Source organism: Uncinocarpus reesii, genomic scaffold (genome assembly GCF_000003515.1).
Source record: "Uncinocarpus reesii 1704 scaffold_3 genomic scaffold, whole genome shotgun sequence".
Lineage (NCBI taxonomy): Eukaryota > Fungi > Ascomycota > Eurotiomycetes > Onygenales > Onygenaceae > Uncinocarpus > Uncinocarpus reesii.
Genome location: NW_003052498.1, coordinates 833,548 through 856,930, shown reverse-complemented (window position 1 = coordinate 856,930; position 23,383 = coordinate 833,548). Strand labels below are relative to the sequence as shown.

Below are 23,383 nucleotides of genomic sequence, written 5' to 3'. Positions count from 1 at the left end.
CGGCGTTTCCCCAACCGTAGCATGAGCGGCAATCGTCGCTGAATGCCTATTATCATTGGTTGGGTAGCGAAGGACTTGCTATGCTGTCAGGAACACGACACCAACGCTGTCATTCGACTTGGACGCGTGTCCGTTGCACCCTTTCGTTCATTCAAACAGGAAACGAAAGAAAGAAGTTACGATCTATGATTTAGGAGGCTTGGTTGAAGCTCTTCTTAAAATAATTCCGGTTGGTTTGAGACTACCTTCACTAAAACCTTTTTTTTCTGGTGAACCCTCCTCCGAAAGAGATACCCTTTATATCGTCTATAGTGCGTTGATGACTTATATACTTGTTCCGGACCAACAGTTACAACCTTCTATCTCTCGAGGTTGAGAAGAAAGAAATGTGTTTCGTATCCTTTGATGTTTTCAACAGCCTTTCTTTCGCTTTCCTCCCTCTAACCATGTATTCATCGCCTCTGTATCCACAAATCTTTTTTCGATTTTTTCGCAAATCACCTGTTACGGGCGGTTGAGAACCTTCAGAGCGAGACCTCGGTTCTAACACTTGGCTTCGGTTGCTTTTTTTTTTTTTTTTCCGGCTGTGCGCCTCTTCAGCAGAATATCGATATCTCCCAGATAGGCAGAATATCAAGCGAAAAGGCAGGGATAAATCCACATTCTGCCCCTTCACAAACTCAGAACCATATTGTCGAGCAGTGCGGAAATTTTACTTGCTTCCACTTAACGTTATTGAATAACTCATCGTATTCAATCCCTGATTCCTATCTATATTCTATGCCCACCCGATTATAGGAACACAGCTTAAGACGAATAACTAAAACCTCAGCGTTCGGCTTCGACAGAACATGGGGGTATATAACAAGTTTCGCTGCTTAAAATTGAAACCTCCTGGCAAGAGTATATCTTTCTCGCGGTTTTGTTGGTCATCAGAGTTTTGACCGGATGCCTTCCAATCGGAATTTAACATCCTTTAAAACCTTCGTGGATGGTTTCCAGTCATCAAATTGCTGAAGCAATTCGGTTGTCTCTTGGGATAATTCCCTACGAACGTACTCTTCCTCTAGGACGCCGCGCATAGCAAAGGGAAGAATATAAGGATTCGCGGGAGCTGAGGCGCGATGTTGATGGATTTCTAGCTTTGTGTTGGAGGCAGAAGTGGTTTCCAGGGCGAATTGGACAGCCAGGCTGATTATAGGTTTGTTAAAACTAAACGTAGATGATGAGATGAGCACGACTTACCGATAAACTGTTTCGTCATCGTATAGCCTAGAATGCCCTTCTCCCGAATAAAGACTGCCTGCCAATGGAGAGCTAAGCTCGCGTATAAGGCCATGATCTGATATTCCAAGATTCCGTAACTTCATAGCAAAACCGACCAAATGTGACACGCTATAATGGATCAGCTGAGGCCTCGATGATCTCTGGAGGAAAAGACAACCACGTACAAACTTGGGGCGTGGACTCTGCCGTCGACGAATACAGCTCGACATATATGAGGATGGGAAATAGTCGCGAAAACGGATGACTACCTTTCAATTAGTATTTTATACCCTCGAGCAAGGGAAACGATACCACTAACCTCTAGCGACACCAATTGATCATCGATACTACCAACATACGTTATCCTGACTCCGAAGTCAAGTGCAGTTTGTAGAGCTGCCATATAATCAAGCGAGACCTTGCTCTCCCCATTCGCAAAGTCGAAGAGTTCACCAGCTGAACCACTTATCCACCTTGATCTATAATCGGGGAACGGACCTAGGTTCACCCCAGCCATGGCACAGATGCCTATTCGAGTCGAGCTAACACAACCAAAAGCAATCAATTTAGCAACCAGCATCGTCGCCACGGGCACTCCCTGACTATGACAAGATACCATAATGAAGTCAGCAGTCCTAATGTGGTCAATCCAATTGAGTAGAAGCTTCCATAGCAGATCTACCCGTTCAGATATACGACCTTCGCCTTCTAGCATGATTTTCTCAACCTGACAGGGCGAACCATTCACTGCGGCCCATTGTAGAATAGCTTGTTCTGCCATAGTTGCAAATTTCATCGATGTTCCCGTAGGCTGGCCGATGATATTTCGTATTAATGGCGCTGGAAAATACCCGTGAACACCGATGGCTAATGCTTTCTTCACCTGCGGCCGGTCATGTGCACGCAAGACATGGTTTGGCGTTGGGCCCTTGTCATAATAGATTAACCTTCCAAGTTGTCGTAGTAAGCCTGGGCGTTCTTGTAAGGGAAAAGTACTTTCAAATGACGGTAAGACTAGGTTAGGTAGAGCCTGGGTTTTCTTTACCCGCGAAGAAGCAGGTTGTCTGGCTTGTTCAGATGGAGGTTCAATACTCAAGGCCGCTGTGGCTTTCGCTGACTTCAGCGATCCCGCTTTCGAAACGATTTTGGGTTTCGTTGTTGGTAAAGTTGGGTCGACTTTGGCACCTGCTTTGTCGGCAGATGTCTCGGCGGTATCCTGTTGCGGCGCGTCTAGTGTGGTAGCCTGGATTTCTTGCAAGCCACTTCGCCCAGTTTCTACGGGCTGCTTGTCTCTAGGCCAAAAGAGCCAAGATTTGGGCATATCTTTCGCTGGAGGTCGGGTATCCTCATTCACGCTCACGCCGTTCTCTGTCTCCGAGATGTCTCCATGTTGGGCTGAAGCTGTTTGATCCGACTTTGTTGGCCCCTCTTCAACCAAGCGAATCCCAGCTTGCTCGGATTCTCCATTTCCAGAGTCAGCTTGCTGCGGCGCAGAACCGCTCGTCCACATAAATAACCAGGATCTTTTCTGTGAGGTTGCCAGCGAAGTATTGTCGTCAGTTGCAAGAGGCCCCTGAATGGTCGTTTCGATATTTCCCTGGTCTGAATTGGCCGTCGGCTGAGAGACACCTTCTGGTTCTGGTTCTGGAGTCACTTCATCCTTTGGTAAAGACTTGTCTGGTGAGCGGTCAGTATTTTCGGTGTGCTCAGAAGCAACGGGATCATCGATCCCGTCCTTGCGCGAAAGCCAGGCAAACCATCCAGAGGACCTATTGGTTGTACTCGTCTGTATATCCTTTTCTGCTGTGAGACCTGGGTCAGTTGTTTCCCCACCTGCGCCTGGGCTTCCTTTTGATTCAGCTTGATCGCTCTCTGCAACATCCTTCAGGTCAGGGAGCGTGTTTGGTGGCTCTTGGTCGGTATGAGACTGCCCATTATCGAGTTTTACAGTCGAAGGCAGTCCATCCGGAGTGTTCAGCACGGGGAACGATCCGCTCGACGCAATATTAATTCGAGTCGTAGTAACTTCTGCGGGAAGTGACCGTGTTGACGCCCTGCCCTTCTTCATAAGGTCTATCGATTGGGTTCTTGACGGCCGTAGCACAGCTGTACTTGATCGATTACATTCAGACAAGCCCGTGTTTGTTGCGCAGATGCTCTCGCGGGCAACCTCTGTCACGGCTGCTGCCTTGGATTTTCGTGGCCAGGATCTCATGTGCCAAATCTGAGAGCGATTAGCTAGACAAATACCGCCAATGGGTACTGATACGTACCACCGCATTCTCCTTTCCGCTCTTTGACGAGTCGTCTCTCAGATCTGTTTTTAAGGGTGGGTCGGGTTCACAGTCATTTCGTTGATTCACCAGCTTCCGAGGCTCCATAGGCTCCATATGAAGAAGATATGAACGTGCATCACAGGAACCTCGAAAACATGAATCAAGGCTTAGGTCGCGCTTCACAATAGACAATGCAAGGCTGCAGGCTGGTGATTTCTGCTGAACTGGCACTCGACAGTCTCATGGACGTCGGAAAGCGTGGACAGCGCATGAGCATCTGATAGGCCGAGAGCCACGATAACGTGATGTCATCCACACCAAGGCTGACGATTATGTAAGGGACCATGTGTGGCTGTTGAGGTGTGGCTGGAGCATGTCTTGGCACTCAGATATTTATTTCGAATTTTGATATCAAGAGGCGACGACAACAGTGAGGCCGGTGAGGTTGTTCATCTGCTCTCTACCCCTGGGAGACTGTGCAGGATGGCTATTCAGAAAAAGGTATGATCTATATTATTAATTCCTCCATTTATATCAAAGCTAACGGGTTTCCCTCTGTAAGCATGGCAAAGGCCGCTTGGATAAGTGGTATAAGCTTGCCAAAGAGAAAGGCTACAGAGCTCGTGCAGCCTTCAAACTGATCCAGCTCAACAAGAAATATGGCTTCCTTGAAAAAAGCAAAGTGCTTCTTGATCTTTGCGCGGCACCTGGTGTGAGTCGACTCAATTGCTCTATTTGACTTTAGTTATCTCTAATGGAAAGTTGGTCTGTAGTCATGGTGTCAGGTCGCCGCGGAATGTATGCCGACGGACTCTCTCATTGTTGGAGTCGACCTCTCGCCGATAAAACCAATTCCACGGGTCATCACCTTTCAAAGCGACATCACAACGGACAAGTGCCGTGCCACAATCCGACAGCATCTCAAAACCTGGAAAGCCGATACAGTTCTTCATGATGGCGCCCCCAATGTCGGTACAGCATGGGTTCAAGATGCCTTCTCACAGGCCGAGCTAGTCCTGCAGTCACTAAAGCTCGCAACGGAGTTTTTGGTTCCGGGGGGATCATTTGTTACAAAGGTTTTCAGATCGAAAGATTACAATCCACTCTTATGGGTATTCAAGCAACTTTTCACTTCTGTGGAAGCGACGAAACCTCCATCCTCAAGAAACGTTTCTGCGGAAATCTTCGTCGTATGCCGGGGATTCAAAGCACCAAAGCACATCGACCCTAAATTCCTAGATTCACGGCACGTTTTCGCCGAGCTACAGGACCCCACACCCAATAACGAAGCGAAAGTATTCAATCCAGAAAAGAAGAAGCGAAAGAGGGAAGGCTACGAGGAGGGAGACTACACCCAGCATAAAGAAATAGCCGTTACTGAATTCATTAATACAACTGACCCAATTGCGATTCTTGGTACTTATAATACCTTAAGTTTTCAGCAATCTGCGAGCGGCGATTTGGCCCTCGCAACGCTTGAACGTCTTCCCGAAACCACAGACGAAATCCGGAAATGCTGTGAGGATTTGAAGGTTCTGGGCAAGAAAGAATTTCGAACACTCCTGAGATGGCGTCTCAAGGTGCGCGAAAAGTTTGGACTAGCCGTTAAGAAGGGAGGCAAGAAAACAGAAGAGCAAGAAGAAGTTGCAGAAATTGAACCAATGGATGAAGAACTAGCCATACAGGAAGAGTTACAGCGATTGAGGGACCAAGATACATCTAGGAAAAAGAAAGAACGTCGTCGAGAAAATGAACGGAAACAGAAAGAGATTGTACGACTGCAGATGCATATGATCACGCCCACAGATATTGGTATGGAACAGAGTGGCCCGCTAGGCGAAGGATCGATGTTTTCTATAAAGCCGATTGCTCGAGAAGGTGCCACAAAGAAAGTTACTAGTGGGAGAATGGTTCATGTGGAAAGTGATGACGATGAAGAAAGCTCGGCTACAGGCGATGAGGAATCTGATGAAGAGGAGGACCGCCTCGAGCGAGATTTGGATGCATTGTATGAAAGGTACCAAGAAGATCGTGAAATGCGCGATTCAAAGTTACGGGCCAAGAAGGCTCGCAAAGATCTTGAAACTGAAGAATGGGAAGGATTCTCTGACTCGAACAAAGACGATGGATCTGATGAGGAGGATGGTGATACTTTTCAACCCCAATCCCTCACCCTAAGAAGTCGGCCGGCCAACGGCCTGTCCAATAAAGCTGCAATGTTTTTTGATCAGGATCTATTCCAAGGCCTAGAGGATATAGATGATGAGGATGAACGGATGGAAGAAGAACAGGAGCAAAGTCAACCAGTTCAAGACGAAGCTCCAGGCGAGGACGGCTCCGAAGTTTATGAAACTACCGACAATGAAAGTGAGATGTCCGTGGATCCGTCCTCGATGGCTAAAGAATCAAAGGGCCGTTCAGAACGGTTTGATGAAGAACCGCGAGATGATCCTCGGACGAAAGACGGTAAACTTAGTAAGTCAAAACGACCCTCTTTGCCGGGATAAGTGAGCAACTTCTTAAACGATACATTAGATATCGATATCATCACTGCCGAAGCCATGGCCCTCGCTCAGCAAATGGCCACAGGCGAAAAAACTTCCGCTGACGTTGTCGACGATGGCTTCAACAAATTCTCCTTCCGTGACGTTGACGGCCTCCCCGAATGGTTCCTCGACGACGAAAGTAAGCACTCCAAAATCCAGCGGCCCACTACAGCGGCGGCCGCCGCGGCCATCCGTGAAAAGTTGCGTGCCCTCAACGCACGACCGATCAAGAAAGTCCGCGAAGCAAAGGGCAGGAAGAAGATGAAACAGGCTCAGCGATTAGAAAAACTGAAAAAGAAATCAGCGCTTTTGGCAGAGGATGAGGGTGTGAGTGAAAGAGATAAGGCACAAAGTATAGCAAGGATGATGTCGAGGGCCATGAAGAAAAAGCCCAAGCAAAATGTGAAGTTAGTTGTGGCGAGAGGAGGGAATAGGGGAATCTCGGGGAGACCGCGAGGTGTTAAAGGGAAGTATAAAATCGTCGATGCGCGATTGAAAAAGGATGTCAGGGCTCAAAAGAGGCTGGCTAAAAAGGCGAAATAAGTAATCGGTCGTTGTGGCCGGGAGGGAAAAATGATATCCACGCACGGTCTTTTTGGAGACCTAGATCTTTTATAAGATAGGAGATGGCTCACCTCGAGTCTCGACAAGTTCAGATATAACTTCGTTTATGGGCCTACCATTCTTAAACCTATCGATTCAATGTATGTACATACCGAAAAAAAGGGAATGGCTCTAAAACGGGAAGTTCAAAGAGTACCATGACCTCCCTTGTAAACATTGAAACATGCTGTTAGCAGAACAAGTATTCGCTCTATAAAGGGTATCAAGTGTCAAATCGAAAAACCTATTCAAAGTCGACATGTCAAATCTCACTCTCCTTCTTTAACTTTACTCTCGTGGTTAACAAAAACAAAAGACACAAAGACAATCGCAGCTCCAATCCAATACAGCACACTTGAGTATAGCCCATGGATGAATATCTGTGCAATAAGGGACAAAGGTATTGTCATGCTCAGGCCCACTGTGACGACCAGAGGGGTGGTGAGGAGCATAGAATAGGCCCAGCAGATATCGGAGGCCAAGGATATTATCGCGTTAGCCTAAAGAAACAGGATAGTGAGTTAGTGCCACAAGGGGAATAAAGATAGAATATTGCGGTAATATTGCATACCCGAATTATTGTCCAAGTCCTGTGTGAATCCGGCCATGCAAACGGTTCCAGTCCTGTATAATGCAGGATGAAAAAGCCAGGCCACATGATCAAGGTATTCCATAACCCAACTAGCCCAAAGAACAATCCCATGTTGACTCGACTCTCGTCACCTACCTGCTTTTTCATCACAATTGTATAAACGCCGTATAATATAGCACTAAATGCGGCCATCGCATCGCCCACCGCAATCTCTGCAGGAGATTTGTAAGGGAAATTGCCGCGATCTTCATCACTGGAGCCAGATAAGTCAACTCTGGAGATGATAATTATTCCTGTTAGAGAAGCGAGGACGCCTAGGAGTTTGCGAGTGGTGAATTTTTCCACTCCGATTATCGCGCCAAAGATCAGTGTCCATACGCCTATACCCGTGGTTAGAAAAGCATTCTCGCGTCAAAGCAGCGTAAACAAACCGCTAGTTGATGTCAGGATGGTAGTGCTCCCAACAGTTGTAAACTGTAGGCATGCATATGCAAAGTAGTTTGCCTGAATCCAAGGTAAGTAAACACGTATGTAAACGCCATCGGATCATGCAAAGCTCACAGAGAACTACAACGATCGTTAGCTTTGACCATGAAAGTCCGCGGATCAAAGAATGATATCCTACTCACCCACAAAAGACAAAATTGAAGGCTTAATCGTGCGGTCGCCCGGAAGTCCATTCTGCCTGGGCCCGTTTCCTTATTATAACAGGGCAATACTCCTGCTACAGGACCAGGTCCATCCTGCTGATTTCCGTTGACATCTTCACCTGAAGTAAGAAATGGGTGTGATTCCTCTCCATCCCGTCGTCCCGCTTCTGTCTGCAGCAACCCAGTTGTATTCGATCTCCTTTCTTTCCACCATTGGAATATATGTCGCAACGTGAGCGGGATGAGCGTCAAAGTGAACACTCCAGTACTCAAATAAGTAATGAAAAAAGGCTTGGAGTACGTGTTATCGGCAAAGATAGTCTACATATATTCACAGAAGTCAGCATGCCAGTTAGAAGATGATTCAGCAGCATTGGAAGACCACATACGCTCGCGAGGAAATTCGACAGAGTCCACAAGACGACGACGACCAACAGCAACGACACGCCCAGGGTATGTCTTGCGACGCCCCCCAGCGGCAAATTCTTGTCGCTAAGTTTCCCACGCGATTGATGCGCCGTTCCGCGGGCTATGAGTCCTTGACTCGAGGCTTGTGGCTCGTCTTGATCGGATACCACTTCCGCATGATGGGCATTCGCGGACGAGGTTCCATCCTCGGAAGGCATGATTTTGAGGAGCCCCGTGAGTTCCGGTCAATGTTCCAAAGTCATGGGTATTGTCGATTATTAGAAGATATAGTTATAATGGGCTAGAAGAAGCTCTCATTATTTGAGGTTGGGGATGTTGGGGAGTAGATCATGTAGGAGATAAGATAACGCCGGGGTTGTGTCCAGGTGACGCAAAGCCGAGATCGAGCGTCTCTTGTTACTTCAAAAATTCCTTTTGGCGAGTAACGAACAAAAACTATTCTTATAAGTACCATTCTATGGATCAATTAATATTTATGATGGGATGCTATCAACAACCCAAACCCAAACACAGGGAACAGAAACTAGCACTACGGATATCAGACGAAAGTATATGGTCTTGGAAAGCAGCTTGAATCGGTCGCCGATAACTTCTGCTAAAGTCAAAAACTCAGGGGCACCCTAAAGGTCGAAAAATTACAGCGAAAACACGATTTGCAATGAGGCCAAACGGGGTAAATGATAGATCATACCCAGATAAACAGCATACGCGAAGCAACGCCAAACGCACCCCCCCCCAGATTGCGGTAAGAAGCAACTCAAGTTAATATACTCTATGGCGAAATAATGGCCATTTGCAATTCAAAGCCGGTAAAATGCAATTAACAAGCACAGGCGTCGCGGTCATTGTCAAGGTGTATGTTGATTGGGTCCGTAAAATCGCCGTTGAACTCTTCTGATTCTTCCTGCGTAAGAGCGACCTTTGCAATAACTGTGGCTCCATGTTAGCAGAGTCATAAAAGAGACCTCAACTAGAAGAAGCAACGTACCTTCAAATGCCTGCTCCACGTTGATAGCCTCCTTGGCACTTGTTTCGAAATAAGGAATATTTCCTTTAGATTGGCAGTATGTTGAGGCGCGTTTCGTAGAAATCATCCGCTTCGACTCGTCGACGTCCACTTTGTTTCCTAATACAACCTTTCCCAAGGTTAGTTAATTCGTCGTGATCACTGCGGAGTCAAATCACCTACAAACGGAAAACTTTCCGGATCTCTAGGTGATGCCTGAATCAGGAACTCATCCCGCCAGCTATCGAGGTTCTCAAAACTTTTGGAGTTATTGACGTCGTATACCAACACACAGCAATCTGCACCCCGGTAAAAGGCAACACCTAACGACTGGAATCTTTCCTGGCCTGCAGTATCCCAAAGCTGGAAGACGGTCAGCGGGAACGGATCTAACAAGGTGCTGGCAGATAAGCCACACACCTGCATAGTAACTAGCCGATCATCAACTAGAACTTCCTTCGTCAGGTAATCGGCCCCGATGGTCGCCTTGTAACTTGCGCTATACTTTTTATTCACCTATACATCAAAGACCAGTGAGCTTCGTCCGGGAGGCCGTAGTAATAAGAGGCGACCGACATATTGGTTCATAAGACTCGTCTTGCCAACACCACTATCACCGAGGATGATCACCTACGGAACCAGTACGACATTAGCTTGCGGTACTCGAAGAACCAGACTGTGTAGAGATAACAACCTTCAAGAGAACCTTCTTCCGTGAAGCCATGACTGAAGCAAAGGCCCTCGTAGACTGGGAATAAAATTGGCGTAAGTCGGAGTATTCGCAAAGGCCCGCCAGTAGGATGAAGTAGATGAAGGCGTCCTTGTGATGATGCATGCGGCAAGCTGTCGGTTCGCGTGACTAAGCGCCAAGACATGCATACCGTGACCGACGGAGAGACGGCAATGATTGCTCTGGAAGGAAGACGTTGTGTGCTGGATAGCAAACAGAAGCCATGGCTGGCCCTTCAAGTATGCTCCCTGGATCAGTTCATATTTCCTGGCTAATTGATTTGCAGATCTCCATCTGGACCCCGCCCTCCAGAAATACTATGGTTCGCACACTCTTCCCCAATCGCCGTCATACCTTTCTCGCCGATTATCTCGCCGCTAACCGTTCATGAATTATCTGTCCAGATGCAAATAAAAACAGATACAAGCACTTTAGGTGGACGCCCCGCACGGCATGGATCTCATTCTGCTACATGGCTCTGGTTCCTGGGGTTCTTGGCTATCTTGCCTACAAAACAGACGTGAGTGGCATTGCACATCAGCAGATTTAATTATTAGATTACTGGCTGACAGTACTACTGCTGCTTTTCAGGGCAAATACGAGTTGAGAGGGAAACGGAGAGGCGACACGCTTGCGGAATGGTAGATGGGCGCGGGAACACAATGTACATTACGGAGCAGTTCTCAGTCATATGTGACTCTCAATAATGAGATTTGCCCGATGATGATTGCTTCTATCAATTTACCAATATTCATAGGATCAAGATCGCAAAATTATCTGTGATAATAGCTCGGGCTGGCGAGCGGAATACCAAGATATAAGAAATGAAGACCATTTGGGCACAACGTCCATTATTTTCCTTCCGAGATTAGGTAGATTCTTCTGGTTCAACACTCAGTTATCTTCACTCTGCATTCACAATCGTGCCAATATATCCATTCCTGTTTCCAAAATCGAGATCTCTCTCTGTGGTTAGGCGGTTAGCTTGTCTTATCAGGGTGCTCATAGGACCATTTCACAAATATCCAGCTGCCAGTACAACTCAATGCTGTCTAATGTTGAAGATACGAAGAAGGAGTAGCTTATCGTGTGAAAGGCCGGTGGTGGAGGCGGAGAGTGATCTCAATGCATCATTGCCAAGACATCTCAAGCCAACTCAACAACGTCTCGTATCTCCAGGGAAAACACAGCAAAAGCACCTTGGGGATGGGGGGAATACAGCAAAAGTCCTTGTGTGTGGCTTGGGAGATTTATGTCGTCCATGGAGCTCATTCACTCGCCGGATCGTCCAGGTGACCTCCAAGTGCCTCCATCCTATCTTCATTGCCAGCCTGCAGGAGATTAACATCAGGCTACTCACCGGTTTGTCGGCCTTCTCAAGGGACGCGCAAACATCTTTAATCGACCATGTCCAATTGGCGCGCAGAGTATTATGCCGCGCTTGGAGTCCGCGATGAGCGCGAAAAGGCGAATACATCACTCTACAACGCCTGTACGGTAACCCAGGCCGGGATACTCCTCACCAACGTGAGCCCGTTCTACTCCATAAGAAATATCGACTCATCATTTCTTAGACACACGTCTCGCCGACCGCACCGGCAACCTAGAGTCCAACCTCATTACCCCCGCTACACCTTCAACTCCAACCCCCCCGCCGACAACCCCCTCGAGGCAACCAAGCAGACGGGATATACCCCCCGCACAGCTCCCCAACATCGCGGACACCCTAACAACTGCGCGACACGACCTCGCTGAAGCACAGCGCTCGCGTACAGAGCTCCTAGCGCGATTGAAAAAGACAACAGAGGAGCTAGAAAGCGCAAAGAGGAAAGCGTCGCTGGATAACAAGAAAGTTCTAGATTTGTCAGTGGAACGAACGCAGCTGCAGCAGCGGCTGAAAGATCGAGACGAGGAACTTCGGGGAAAGGCAAAGCTGTTAGATGTGAGGATGCCTCTCTATTCTTCCTGCGCTTTTTTACCGTTCTTCCATGGCCGATTCTGATATGGAGGCTTTGGCTCACTTAGGATGTCCAAGATGAACTTGTATCACTTAACCTACAGTTCAATATGTCGGAGGATCGAGCAAAGAAGTTAGAAAGGGAGAACAAGGAGTTGATCGATCGATGGATGGCGAGAATGGGGCAGGAGGCTGAAGCCATGAATAATGCGTCGAAGTTCTCATAAAAGTAGCCACTGATAAAACGACTGGAATTTATGCCTGAAATGGTTTTACATTATTATGATAGATCAATGCTGCAAATTTTCATTTCCCATGAGTGGTACGGGCCTTCTGCTGATGATCAAATCATTCAAATTCCACCACTTTCCAAAACGCTAGGCAAAAAGGAGGAGGTATAGTCTGACTCTTATCTAAACTCATAAAGAAAGAGCCCACCAAGCAAATCCATAGGGGTATCCCTTGCTCTATATGCGTATATCCAAAAATACAGCCTCGAGAAAATTTCCCGGGCACAAAAAGAAGAAAAGCTGGGGTATAAAAGGTCGGGCATAGCACACATAAAGATATGCTAGCTCAACGTCAAGCTTCAGAAAAGGCTTTCACCGGGAGCTATCCTTCGTAGCGATATAATATCTTCCTCCAGCGTTAGTCCAGCTAACACTGTCAGACCAATATTGCTTCTCCTTGACTGAGAGTAGGTTGATCGGCGAATTTAAGTTCCGAGCTTGTATCCGATGGCCTGGGGGCACAAACGACTTGAGTGACACAATCTGGCAGCCTTCTTTCATGTCAAGGAAGTAGTTAACCAACTTGTTATTTAATTCGGGGGTAAATGCTTGGTTGTTGATAAGCACCACGTCGGCTTTGTGGAGAATCTTCCCAATGCTATCTGACTCGAGGAAACTTCCTCTTATCAACCGGGTTTTACCAGGAGCAAGGCCCCATAGACGACATCGAGTCTTGAACTCTTTCTCTTGGAGCTCTGCCAAATCGCAGGCATTCTGCATCACCTCGCAGCCCCAACTCTCGCATCCAATTTCCAAAGCTGCTTGGAGGACGACATTTCCGACTCCTGACCCTAGATCCACAAAAGTCTGGTCTGATTTCAGCCGGGTTTCAGCGAAAATCTTCGAAATAAGCCGTGGCAAAAGTTCCCCATAAACGTTATCACTTCCGTTTACGTACTGGCGTAGCGAGTCAACACGAGGGGAAACGGTCCGCGAGTAAACTTGTGTCAATATTCTCTCCACCAGCGGAAGCCGCAGCATGTGCAAGGAATCAAGGTGTTGGGATATCGATCCGTCCAATCTTAGCCGCTTGATAGTTTCATTGTAATGCTTGATTCCATCAAGGAAATTGGCCAAGGAGCCCTGGACAAGTGCGCGACGCAACCGACGTAATAAACCGTTGGATTCCTCATCAAAAAGTGGCACGTGCTCCTCGGGAATATAGTTCTGGGAAACGATTTCGATCACCTGGACAATATCGTCAAGTGGCTTGAATCCGTCGTTATCGCGGGGCACCATCAACTGAAATCTACAACGTTGGATTGTTAGCAGATCCGGAACAGATAAGCCACTTCATTAATCAAAATCAATCCCACCTTTCTTTCTGCGAAGCTCCGGGATATCGCAGCTGTACTGTGACCGGCCCCTTTTCAGCTTCGAATGCATTTTCGAACCCGTGAGTCCTCTTCGACGATGTAATGTCCGCAGCATGTACCATATCAAACGACACTTCTTTTTCCGAGAAAGCTTCCCGATCCCGAACACACCGTTGGGGATCCGGCTCAGCGCTCGCACTGACTTTTGCCCGCTTGCGTAATCGAAAATCTAGCAGCTGGTCGGTATCGCTATCGTCACTGCTGCTGCATAGCGTCTGTTCAGAGGCGTTCCTCTTACGCGAGGTGGACTTCGATCTGGGTTTAGGATCACGAACTGGAGTGCTGGCTGAACTGGTGGATCTGCGCGCGACTGTAGCCTTCGAAACGAGTGTTGTACGCGATGGGGTAGATTTCGAAGCCGGTAGGGAAGAAGGCTTTACTGCTGAAGGCTTGCGCTCTACTTTACGGATTTGAACCTTTTGCGCCTGGATCGCCCCGACTCCTTTCTTCTGGAGGTAATCGAAGAAACCCATCGCTGGAGCGAGAGGTAGTTCTATGCAAAGTGACGGTGGGAAAGAGAGAACAAGTTCATTAAAGAGTGAAAAGAATTAACAATAATATATCAATCAATAAGAAACGAATGTTGGTTAGTAGATGTGGGCGACGACCGTTGTTGGTAGATTACAAGAAAATGCGAAACGCGAGGCTGAAGACGTTGAGGCGCAAACGCAGCGCCAAGACTATTAGCGCGGAAGTTGCCACCAGAGGCTGGAGCGCCGATGCCAAGAAGATCACGAGTACGAAAGGAAAAAGGAACGCAATAACATATCAGATGTTAGCACCATAGGAAATGGGTATCAATAACCACCATGCAAAGGAGTCCCAGCCATCCAGCAAATGCCACCCAGCACGCCAATGTAAATTCCAATGAAAATACGCTTCCCAAACAGCATCGCTGATTTAAGGCCTATTAACACGCAGCAATCAATGCTTCCTTGGTACCCCGGAGAAATGCTAAAATATAGAGATGAGCGAGAAGGAACTCCTAGTCCAATCACGTCTGAACGGTACTTTAAGTGAAATCGACGAATGCTTCCCCAAATGTGTCAGTAGAACGTAGTACAAAATCCCAACATGCGAAACGTTGAAAATGACGGCACAAGCCAAGCTTCATCGGATCGCCAATGAGGGGCCAGGCACAGCCGGACCGGATTGTTGATGGCGAGGCGCTTCATGATACCTGGTTAATACACTTTTCAAGGAGCCAAGCCACTGATTAAGTGCTTCGTCGTCCGGAGCGCAGAACCGGTAAATTGTCTCCTCAGTAATGATTTGAAAACAAAAGACTTTGGATCGCGAAATCGGGTCAACATCGGCGGCATCAATCACTCGATCCAAAGGGATTATCTTTACAGCGGAATACTCGCTGTCATTTTTATAAAGTGACAATTTTTCGGCCCGGAGCACTGCCCATAGGTTCTTCCATTGCCGTACCCCTTTCTTTATTTTGAGCCACGTGAGATGGCCATTGAATATCACGCGCTCTGGATTAAAATTTGTAGATTCGATATCACTATGGGGACTAATGTGGTGGCGCGGCGAAGGTTGGCGGCCGACGTGGGCTGCCGGAGACAACGAAGGGTGCTCGTGGCGGTGCAGAGATCCCGTAGAGCGATGCGGTGGTGATTGGCGGGGAACATCAGAGAATTCTGAACAAGAGGTAATATCGTTGCCGGATACCTCTAGGAAATTTGATCTTCGAGGTGCTGGAGCTCTATGCGTCGGGGAACTTATGTTGTCACCCCGGTTTCCATCATGATCTGACATGTCCCATCCACTCTCCTCTCCGTCCATCGTGGACAACCCTCGTCCGCGTACACGATCAGAGGCTAAAAAGGTATCCGGATACTCGGCGGAGCATTCAAGGCGGATAATCTCCACCCAGCTATTAGCGTCAGCCTGTGAAGGTGCCTGAAATCTGTAGTTTTTCTCTGGGGAAAATATGCCAAACACGTTTGGACGTTTTGACCTCGGAGCCTTTACGTGTGCAACGGTAGAGATATCAGACAATGTAATCGCCAGGCGTAGTTGAGCTTCATCTTCGTCTTTGTATAGCGAAAGGAGGTTTGGCCGTAGGACAAGGTAACCGGGCTTCCACGACGCTTTAAAAGACTACATACAAATTGTCAGCATAACAAGAAACTCCAATCCCCATTCGCCACAGAATTTGCAACTCACATGCTTATTTTTGGACCTCCGCAGTACTCTACCCCTCTTCAGCACTCGATCAAACGCAAAGCTGCCATTCTCATTAACCGGAGAGAAAGTGTCAGGGCTGAGAAATTCCCCTCGAGGAACCCTTGGCTTCACCGGTTGTGCATCATCGCGAGATGCCCCAGCTCGATCCTCGAGGTTCTGAGAACGGATTCTCAACGGCATAGCCACCGGAGAGGATGTTTGAGAAATGTGCTTCTCCATCCATGCACAAGCTCTGGCAATATCACATTGGTCATCGGACGAAGCTCCAGCGAAGGAAACGCTAAGTGGGAGGAAGGTCAAGAAGACAGTAGTCAGTAAGGTTGGACATAAAAGTCGCCTAAAGCACGGAGGGCGAATCTGAAGCTCATATGTAAGGGTCATGGATGACACCAAACCCCATGACGATGTTAGTAAAGGGGCGGAAGGCATGAGCAAAGCTATTGTATTATGTAAGCCGGAAGTCACTCGGTGGCCACCCGGCGGTACCCGGCGCTATGCACTCAAAACCAACAGCATCGAGGATACGCAAGTGAACACAAGCCGTCGAGAAATTCAAGTGGTGAGCAATTCCATATTCAACGAAACAAGCAAATCTTCGGAAAGAATGTCCCAGTATCAGTAATCAGTATGTAGAATCTGGTAAGTGACCTAAGCTACTAGACACGCATTCATTGCCCAAAGAATCGTGCGCCAAGTGGTTCATTTATGGAAACCTTTCCAGAAAGGTATGGATATTTGAAGGGCATACGACGAGTCCTGGCATATGAAATGACGGTTTATAGGCTTATCATTGATGTTGAGCTACAAAAGCGAGAAATTGGCTGTGCTTTTGGGAAGGCGCAGCTATATGGCGAAATAGCTCCGCAGTATCTACATTGCGAGAGGTATATTCGCGGCAGATTCAAAGGCTCCGGGGTACGGAGTAGCCAGCCCAGAAAAGGCGAATTATAAACCACACCTCCGATGCGAAAATCCAAAGCGCGTCGAATCTGAAGCATATGTACGTCGATAGCGAAGGGAGTGACACCTTGCTGGCCAGTCGTTAGTCAAGTCTATCAACATCGATGATTTTAAAGTGCGCCAGACGCAAGGGGCTGTTTGTTGTGTTTGTCACTCTCGAAGCGGCCTTCCCGCTTTGGTGTTAACTAGTGGTTAGCTGACGCGTAAGATTGACCACTAGTTAATCAGCAAGTTGGCCGCTTCGCAGAATGTTTTCTGCTGGAAGTGCTGTTTTATATTGAGGTTCTTGGCTGAGAAAATATCATAATCTCTTTACTCCGTAATCTTCTGTTTGGTATGTCGAGAACCCATGTTTCAGGGTGCCCTTTCGACAATTTCAAGTGCAGCAGAGGCTTGAGCTCGAAATCAATCATTTCTCAAAAAGCAATTCAGTATCAATCAAAGCAAGCATATCTTCAATAGCATCATTCAACAATCAAAAGAGAGGTGTTGTTAATGGATGGGAGATTCTAGACTTTTCAGTTGGTTCGAGATTGCACCACCAGGCAGGGGGGAAGGTGTTTTGTAGGTTTGCTTTCGTCCCTTGTGGTTAGAATCAGTCTTGGCAATGTTCCTCCTGCTAAACTTCATCTGCAAGAAAGACAACTAGGAGAAAAAACCCTCAGGATAATCTCAACCCTTTTTCACCAAAACCAACCAGTTTCAAACCTTTTGTTGTCAAAATCCATGACCATAATCAGACAGTCCATCACAGTCGGATTATGGTCCATTGAATGACCGGCGTTGGCATTGGTGTCAGCAGAGTCGCGGGCTTCCTTCATCGAGCTTTTCAACTTTGAACCCGAAGCCGAAGTCCGGCCCTTCAGTCGCTCGTTACGTCTTACGGTCGAACAGTTCCCTCCCTACGTCGATAGTCGCCATTTGGTGACCCATCCCGCCATCCTGGCGCCTTGCTCGTGATAGACAGGCTCGCAGTGTTGCATTCTTCGATAGATAAAAGGGGGCTCCCTGGTCGCTACGAAATCGCCTTCTCTGATCCACGAGGATCGAAGTACGTTGATACTACGCCGCTTCCATGGGCATCATCCGACGACTCGCTAAGCGAGTGTCTTACTTGCCTATCGCGTCCTCTCTCGAAAATGCCTTGAGCGAGAAGGGCGAGGTAATACCACGGTTTGCCTTTTTCAGACGGCGCATCAGATTACGAAGAAACTCTGCCGTCTCAATTCCTTTAGGTTTCGTTTTATTATTCCCATGTATTGTAATTGTTCTTATCGTTCTTCTCATTGTCACCCATCCTTCTTCGTCGGGCGGAATCCTTGTGCCAGCGGGCACTCCTCCAACGATAAGGTACGCTTTGATCCCCTACGGTCTTCCGGAAATGATTGCGGCTAACCATACCCGTCAAATTTGCAGGAAAATCAGCGAGAAGTACGACAAAGTTTTCGCAACCGGCTGCCTCGAGATTGACACCTCGACCCCGAGAGCAAACGCAGCCTTCGTTGTTTTGGCGCGAAATAAGGAGATAGAAGGGGTAATCCAGTCTATCAAATCCATCGAAAGGCATTTCAATCGATGGTGGCACTATCCCTATGTATTCCTCAACGATGGGGATTTCGATGAACAGTTCAAAGCGACCGTGCGGAATTATACCAGCGCCCCAGTCGAATTCGGTAAAATCGACTCGACCATGTGGGGTTACCCTGATTGGACAGATCATGAAGTAGCAAAAGAAGGGATCCGCAAGCAAGGAGACGCGGCAATTATGTATGGTGGCTTGGAAAGTTATCATCACATGTGCAGATTCTACTCAGGGTATGATTATCACTGTTCTGCAATCGAAATGAACTTTCGCTAACAGCAAACGCCAGCTTTTTTTACAAGCATCCTTTACTCATGAACTACGAGTGGTACTGGCGTCTGGAGCCCGATATTAAGTACTTCTGTGACATTACCTAGTATGCTCTTCCTTCACACCTCTCTTGCCAAGGCTAACCGGATTCTTAGCGACCCTTTCCTCAAAATGATTGAAAATAACAAGACGTACGGATTCACGATCGCCGTCAAAGAACTTCGGGAAACTGTACCCAATATTTTCCGTTATGCTTCCGCTTACAAGCGAATCAATAACTTGAAATCAAAGGGCCTCTGGGAAATGTTCCTAGAGGAACCTGAGGAGACCGAGCAAAAGCCAAAGGAGGAGAAGCCTGGCGAGAATTCACTACCAGATGAGATTTTGCAGACAGCGCCTGGCGATGGCGGCATCCAGGACGTCGATCCAGAAGCCATGGAGGGTGAAAAGTATAACATGTGTCACTTCTGGAGCAATTTTGAAATTGCCCGGCTCGATTGGTTCCGCAGTAAAGAATACGAAGACTTCTTTACTATGATGGATCGGAGTGGAGGCTTCTGGATGGAAAGAGTGAGTGGAAATTTCTCTCATTTTTTTAGCTTCAGTTATGCTAACCGTGATCAGTGGGGCGATGCGCCTATTCATTCCCTTGCCGCTGGTGCATTATTGTCTCCCAGCGACGTGCATTACTTCAGAGACTTTGGATATCGACATACCACGATCCAACACTGCCCAGCAAATGCCCCGGCCCGGCAGCGTGATCGAATTCCCTGGCTGGAAATGACAACTGAGGATGAAAAGAAACGGCAAGAAGAGGACGAGTATTGGGATACTCCAGATCCTCCAAAAGAGAATGGCGTGGGCTGCAGATGCAGATGTGACACCGATATTGTTGACGTTGAAGGAAAACAGGGCAGCTGTCTGGCCGACTGGGTCAGGGTAGTTGGAGGATGGGCGTCTCCTTGATCCCTGGACTCCAGACAGATACCCTTGCATTTTCTTTTAGCGGCCCGGTCCCCAAGTCACAAATCGTTCCGTGTCCACGTTTCCGTCTGGCACCTGGAAACCCCATATTTACTTTATTAGCCTGAATTTCCTGTTGGCCATGGGATAGTTGGAAGGCGGCGTTTCAAGGGCACTTTCTCATCGACCTTTTCTCGATTCAAAAACGACACAATACTCCTGAATTTATGCCTCTAATTACCCTTCTCTTCTTTTGGATGACCAAAACCCATCTACTTCTCTCCGTTGCCATGCTTTTATGCTCTCGCCGTTTTTCATGTTCCACTGCTATGAGTTGTACTGGGGTTTACTGACCCAGCTTTCCAAGAAGGCTATTACTCAACGCACAGCCGTTGATCAAGCCAGGTTTACACATTCCAATGCTGCAAGTCTACCGCACAAACGTCCTTGAGCGCTTCCCATCACACATCACACTACTCTGTTTTCAGTGGACTCGGCTCAACGCAATTAAAAGGCCTTTCGCTATAAATCATATGAGCTATGGCATGGAACACGCCTGGAGAAGCCATGTGCAGCATCCTGCTTATGAACAACAATATTCCATTCTGTAGACCATTTCAGTTTTGTTCTCATGTTATTGCGACTTTTCTGCACTTGTTTTCGGTGTACATAGGATGGTTTCTAATTCCCATTCCCGTATTCTTTTCTTTTTTTTTTCACTAAATTCGGTTCTTATTAGATAGTTATTCCTTTGGCTTCGGTTGAACCGGCTCGTTGTGGCTTGTAAAGAAATCCTGTAGCTCACCATGAACGCCCCCTTCTCCTTTATTAATCTCTTCTGTTAGTCCAAGGATTACTATTTATGGGAACCTGATGCCGGTAATCATCCTGTACTCGCAATCAAATATCATCATGCCTCCCCTTGCTCATCGATATCATATATGCTTCTCCCGCAAAGTTCCGCGGTGACGGCCACATGGAGCTGAGTGGAGACTCGACTTCCAGGCCAAGCCTAATCAGGCCTAGACCGCGGTTCTGCCTAAGTTTTGGCGCGAAGCTTAACTAATCCCTCCCCCCGGACGCCTAAACCCCACTTGCCTCTGCTTTCCCCTTCCCTCATTCCCATCATCAACCGAGATCGTGCCAGCTCATCGTTTCAACCAGCAGCTCAAACTTCAAGGGGTGCTGGCGGACTGTTCTGCTGCTCTGCAGTGTTTTGATGCCTTATTCTTAACGGGGCTGATCTAGCTTGAATCTCAGGTGACGAGTCTTGAGACCCCCGCCTTTGACAAGACACCAGGCTTCTATAGATCGACAACGATTAACTGGCTTCAACAATACAACAAGTTATCCATCATTCTTGAAAAGCATCAGTGCTATCCTTGCCTTCTTGAAACCATTATACTATCTTATCCGAGCATTTTGTACGAGAGAGTGTACTGCAAATTAGGCTATTTCGGTGTTGGACTACATCCTCACGGGTATCTTGGGTCCTGATCCCATGAATTCTCACAAACGAGTCGTGTGGTTGCTAACGTCTTCAACCTTGACTAGGTCTTGAGGCTCTCTCTCTCCCCTCAGTAACTCCGCACAGTTGTCTCCCGGCACTTTGTCGTCGCCCTCGAGGCACCGGCACGATGACGTCAGTAGCATCGGATCGACCCGCGAGCTCGTTGAGTGAGAGCTGGGCCACGCTCAGTAACTCAGACGCGCATTCCGAGGATGACTGGCGCTCAGAACATACAGACAACATCTCCTTGGTTGGACACAGCGTCGCCGACGATGTTGCCAGCCTCGACGACCAGGATCTAGATAGTGAGGTTGACACTGATGATACTGAGAGTCATGCGTCTGAGTCCCGAGGTTTCCTACCGCCGATCTATCGCGAAACCGCGAATGATACCGAGAATGGGCACATTATGCAAGCTAGCTTCATGTCCACATCCGAGTCAATTTTATTTGACGAACCGGACGACTGGCCGTCGACAGAGCCTGTGGAGCTGAAACACACTCTTCAAGTTCTCGACGAGGCCGAAGCATCCCGCATCGGATTTCCACGATGTATCCCGGACCACAATCTGAGTGTCACTGTTCGGCAATCCATTTCCAAGCAAGCCATTGATGTGGACCGGCCATTCCGTGTTCTGTACATTGGTGATCCGGGATTCAAGCATAGTGTTCTGGAGAAGATTGGAGATACTTTGGTTGCAAGCCCCAAAAACAGCTTGTATGCCAGTTCGACGAATTCGTCCCGATTTCACGTTGTTCCAGCTTCGTTTGGTCCAGATTCAACGCCCAATTATGCAGAGCTACTCCCGATCCATGTCCAGTTGGTAGTGGAGGAATGCGTCTCTGCTACTACTTCACTCGGCCCAGAAAACCCAGATGGAATTTCTCTTTCTCTTAAGGGCCGTGAGACTGTCACATCGACTAGAGCGGGATCCGGATTCCAATTGATGTCAGCTTCTAGCTGGGTTGCACCAGATATTACTATCTTCGTGATGGGAGACAATGACGACTTCGCAACCTTAGTTACCCGCAATTGCGCTCTTGCATTCACAAGGAGGCACAACATACCCTCTATGATAATATCACAATCCCCACTTTGGAGGAGACCCAATGACAGTGTCCCTTTAGACACTCGTACCTTGCATCTTTGCCTGGAAATCACTGACCCAACCACAGGTGATTCACAGGTTTTGGGAAGGTACCCCATTGACCTGGAGACTTTTGAGAACATTGCACCCTCACAGCTGAACCGCAATTTAGCTTCTCTTAATGGAACCCATGGGAAAGCAAGCAAATCTTCAAAAATGTCTGATGTCAGAAGCATGAGGCTAGCTTGCGAAATTCCTTTAAGATGATTGTAACTCCATCGTCATGAATAGTCAGCTTAGGGTGGTATGCATGTCATAATCACCCCCTGCTGCAACGGGGTGGAGAACCATTGTATTCGGCCTTGCTCAAACTTTATACTGGGGCTTGCCAACCTTATCTCATTTACGCTGCGCCAGGATATAATTTCCACCAATGGCTCATACATTTGTTCCCAGCACCAATACACCGTTAATGGGGACACCGTTCCTGTCAGGGCCGCATCCCAGTTATTCCCTCGAAATGTGCGAAAAAATAAGGCTCTGAGTGTCAGTGATGATATTCTAGAGCTATCCCACCCGAGCGCCCAGAAACCCAATACCACGGATAAATTCCAAGTCTACGTTGTGGAGGAAATGCCATGTGATAGTCAAGATACCAACTCGCATATCTGCAATGAGAAGGTCTCCAAAAATTCGAGGTCAAAGTTACCAAGGTAGACAAACAGTCTGAATTTCCATCTTTGGAAACTTTTTGATAATGTGTATACATTACGCTTGGATCGAGAGGATGCACACGGGGTGATGAATGTCAATATCTCAGCAAAACCGAAGCTTATCGTAGAACAGGTCACGGAGATCGATTTTGGGACGCCTTGGCTGAAGATTGCGAACTGGAAAAAGGCTGCACAGTCACTATCGCACCAACTGAGAAAAGAATTGAGCGCGGCGCAAACCGGAATTTCCGAAGCGTATCAACGAGTTTCACTCGATTTACAAACGATGAGTGATTCTTTAAGAGGAGAAACCGGCCTCATTTGCTGGGATCCAATGAAGCACCAAAGGGAAGGCTGCCAACAGAATGATGAGCAAAT

At 47.6% G+C, this 23,383-nt stretch overlaps 9 protein-coding genes across 9 annotated transcripts; 4 read left to right on the top strand and 5 right to left on the bottom strand.

Moving 5' to 3' along the window:
- Positions 1–932: 932 nt before the first annotated feature.
- Positions 933–3,656, bottom strand: UREG_05061 (uncharacterized protein; the record flags this gene model as incomplete). The annotated part of the gene is made up of 4 exons (XM_002584326.1): positions 933–1,191; positions 1,246–1,395; positions 1,626–3,490; positions 3,540–3,656. The coding sequence occupies 4 exons, from the start codon at positions 3,654–3,656 to the stop codon at positions 933–935; spliced, it is 2,391 nt and encodes a 796-aa protein (XP_002584372.1).
- Positions 3,657–4,201: 545 nt separating this feature from the next.
- UREG_05060 (AdoMet-dependent rRNA methyltransferase spb-1) lies at positions 4,202–6,631 on the top strand (the record flags this gene model as incomplete). Its single annotated transcript, XM_002584325.1, has 3 exons — positions 4,202–4,252; positions 4,316–6,017; positions 6,078–6,631. 3 exons carry the CDS (start codon positions 4,202–4,204, stop codon positions 6,629–6,631), a joined length of 2,307 nt encoding a protein of 768 aa, XP_002584371.1.
- Positions 6,632–7,648: 1,017 nt separating this feature from the next.
- On the bottom strand, positions 7,649–8,559 carry UREG_05059 (uncharacterized protein; the record flags this gene model as incomplete). Its single annotated transcript, XM_002584324.1, has 3 exons — positions 7,649–7,663; positions 7,913–8,254; positions 8,323–8,559. The coding sequence occupies 3 exons, from the start codon at positions 8,557–8,559 to the stop codon at positions 7,649–7,651; spliced, it is 594 nt and encodes a 197-aa protein (XP_002584370.1).
- A 623-nt stretch (positions 8,560–9,182) lies between these two features.
- On the bottom strand, positions 9,183–10,092 carry UREG_05058 (GTP-binding protein ypt7; the record flags this gene model as incomplete). The annotated part of the gene is made up of 6 exons (XM_002584323.1): positions 9,183–9,292; positions 9,351–9,488; positions 9,548–9,731; positions 9,789–9,884; positions 9,945–9,998; positions 10,063–10,092. The coding sequence occupies 6 exons, from the start codon at positions 10,090–10,092 to the stop codon at positions 9,183–9,185; spliced, it is 612 nt and encodes a 203-aa protein (XP_002584369.1).
- A 1,413-nt stretch (positions 10,093–11,505) lies between these two features.
- On the top strand, positions 11,506–12,100 carry UREG_05057 (uncharacterized protein; the record flags this gene model as incomplete). Its single annotated transcript, XM_002584322.1, has 2 exons — positions 11,506–11,590; positions 11,673–12,100. The coding sequence occupies 2 exons, from the start codon at positions 11,506–11,508 to the stop codon at positions 12,098–12,100; spliced, it is 513 nt and encodes a 170-aa protein (XP_002584368.1).
- A 557-nt stretch (positions 12,101–12,657) lies between these two features.
- On the bottom strand, positions 12,658–14,194 carry UREG_05056 (uncharacterized protein; the record flags this gene model as incomplete). The annotated part of the gene is made up of 2 exons (XM_002584321.1): positions 12,658–13,594; positions 13,833–14,194. 2 exons carry the CDS (start codon positions 14,192–14,194, stop codon positions 12,658–12,660), a joined length of 1,299 nt encoding a protein of 432 aa, XP_002584367.1.
- A 637-nt stretch (positions 14,195–14,831) lies between these two features.
- UREG_05055 (uncharacterized protein) lies at positions 14,832–15,515 on the bottom strand (the record flags this gene model as incomplete). The annotated part of the gene is made up of 1 exon (XM_002584320.1): positions 14,832–15,515. One exon carries the CDS (start codon positions 15,513–15,515, stop codon positions 14,832–14,834), a length of 684 nt encoding a protein of 227 aa, XP_002584366.1.
- A 2,440-nt stretch (positions 15,516–17,955) lies between these two features.
- On the top strand, positions 17,956–19,698 carry UREG_05054 (uncharacterized protein; the record flags this gene model as incomplete). The annotated part of the gene is made up of 4 exons (XM_002584319.1): positions 17,956–18,230; positions 18,297–18,695; positions 18,888–19,302; positions 19,357–19,698. The coding sequence occupies 4 exons, from the start codon at positions 17,956–17,958 to the stop codon at positions 19,696–19,698; spliced, it is 1,431 nt and encodes a 476-aa protein (XP_002584365.1).
- Positions 19,699–21,332: 1,634 nt separating this feature from the next.
- On the top strand, positions 21,333–22,559 carry UREG_05053 (uncharacterized protein; the record flags this gene model as incomplete). Its single annotated transcript, XM_002584318.1, has 1 exon — positions 21,333–22,559. One exon carries the CDS (start codon positions 21,333–21,335, stop codon positions 22,557–22,559), a length of 1,227 nt encoding a protein of 408 aa, XP_002584364.1.
- Positions 22,560–23,383: the final 824 nt, after the last annotated feature.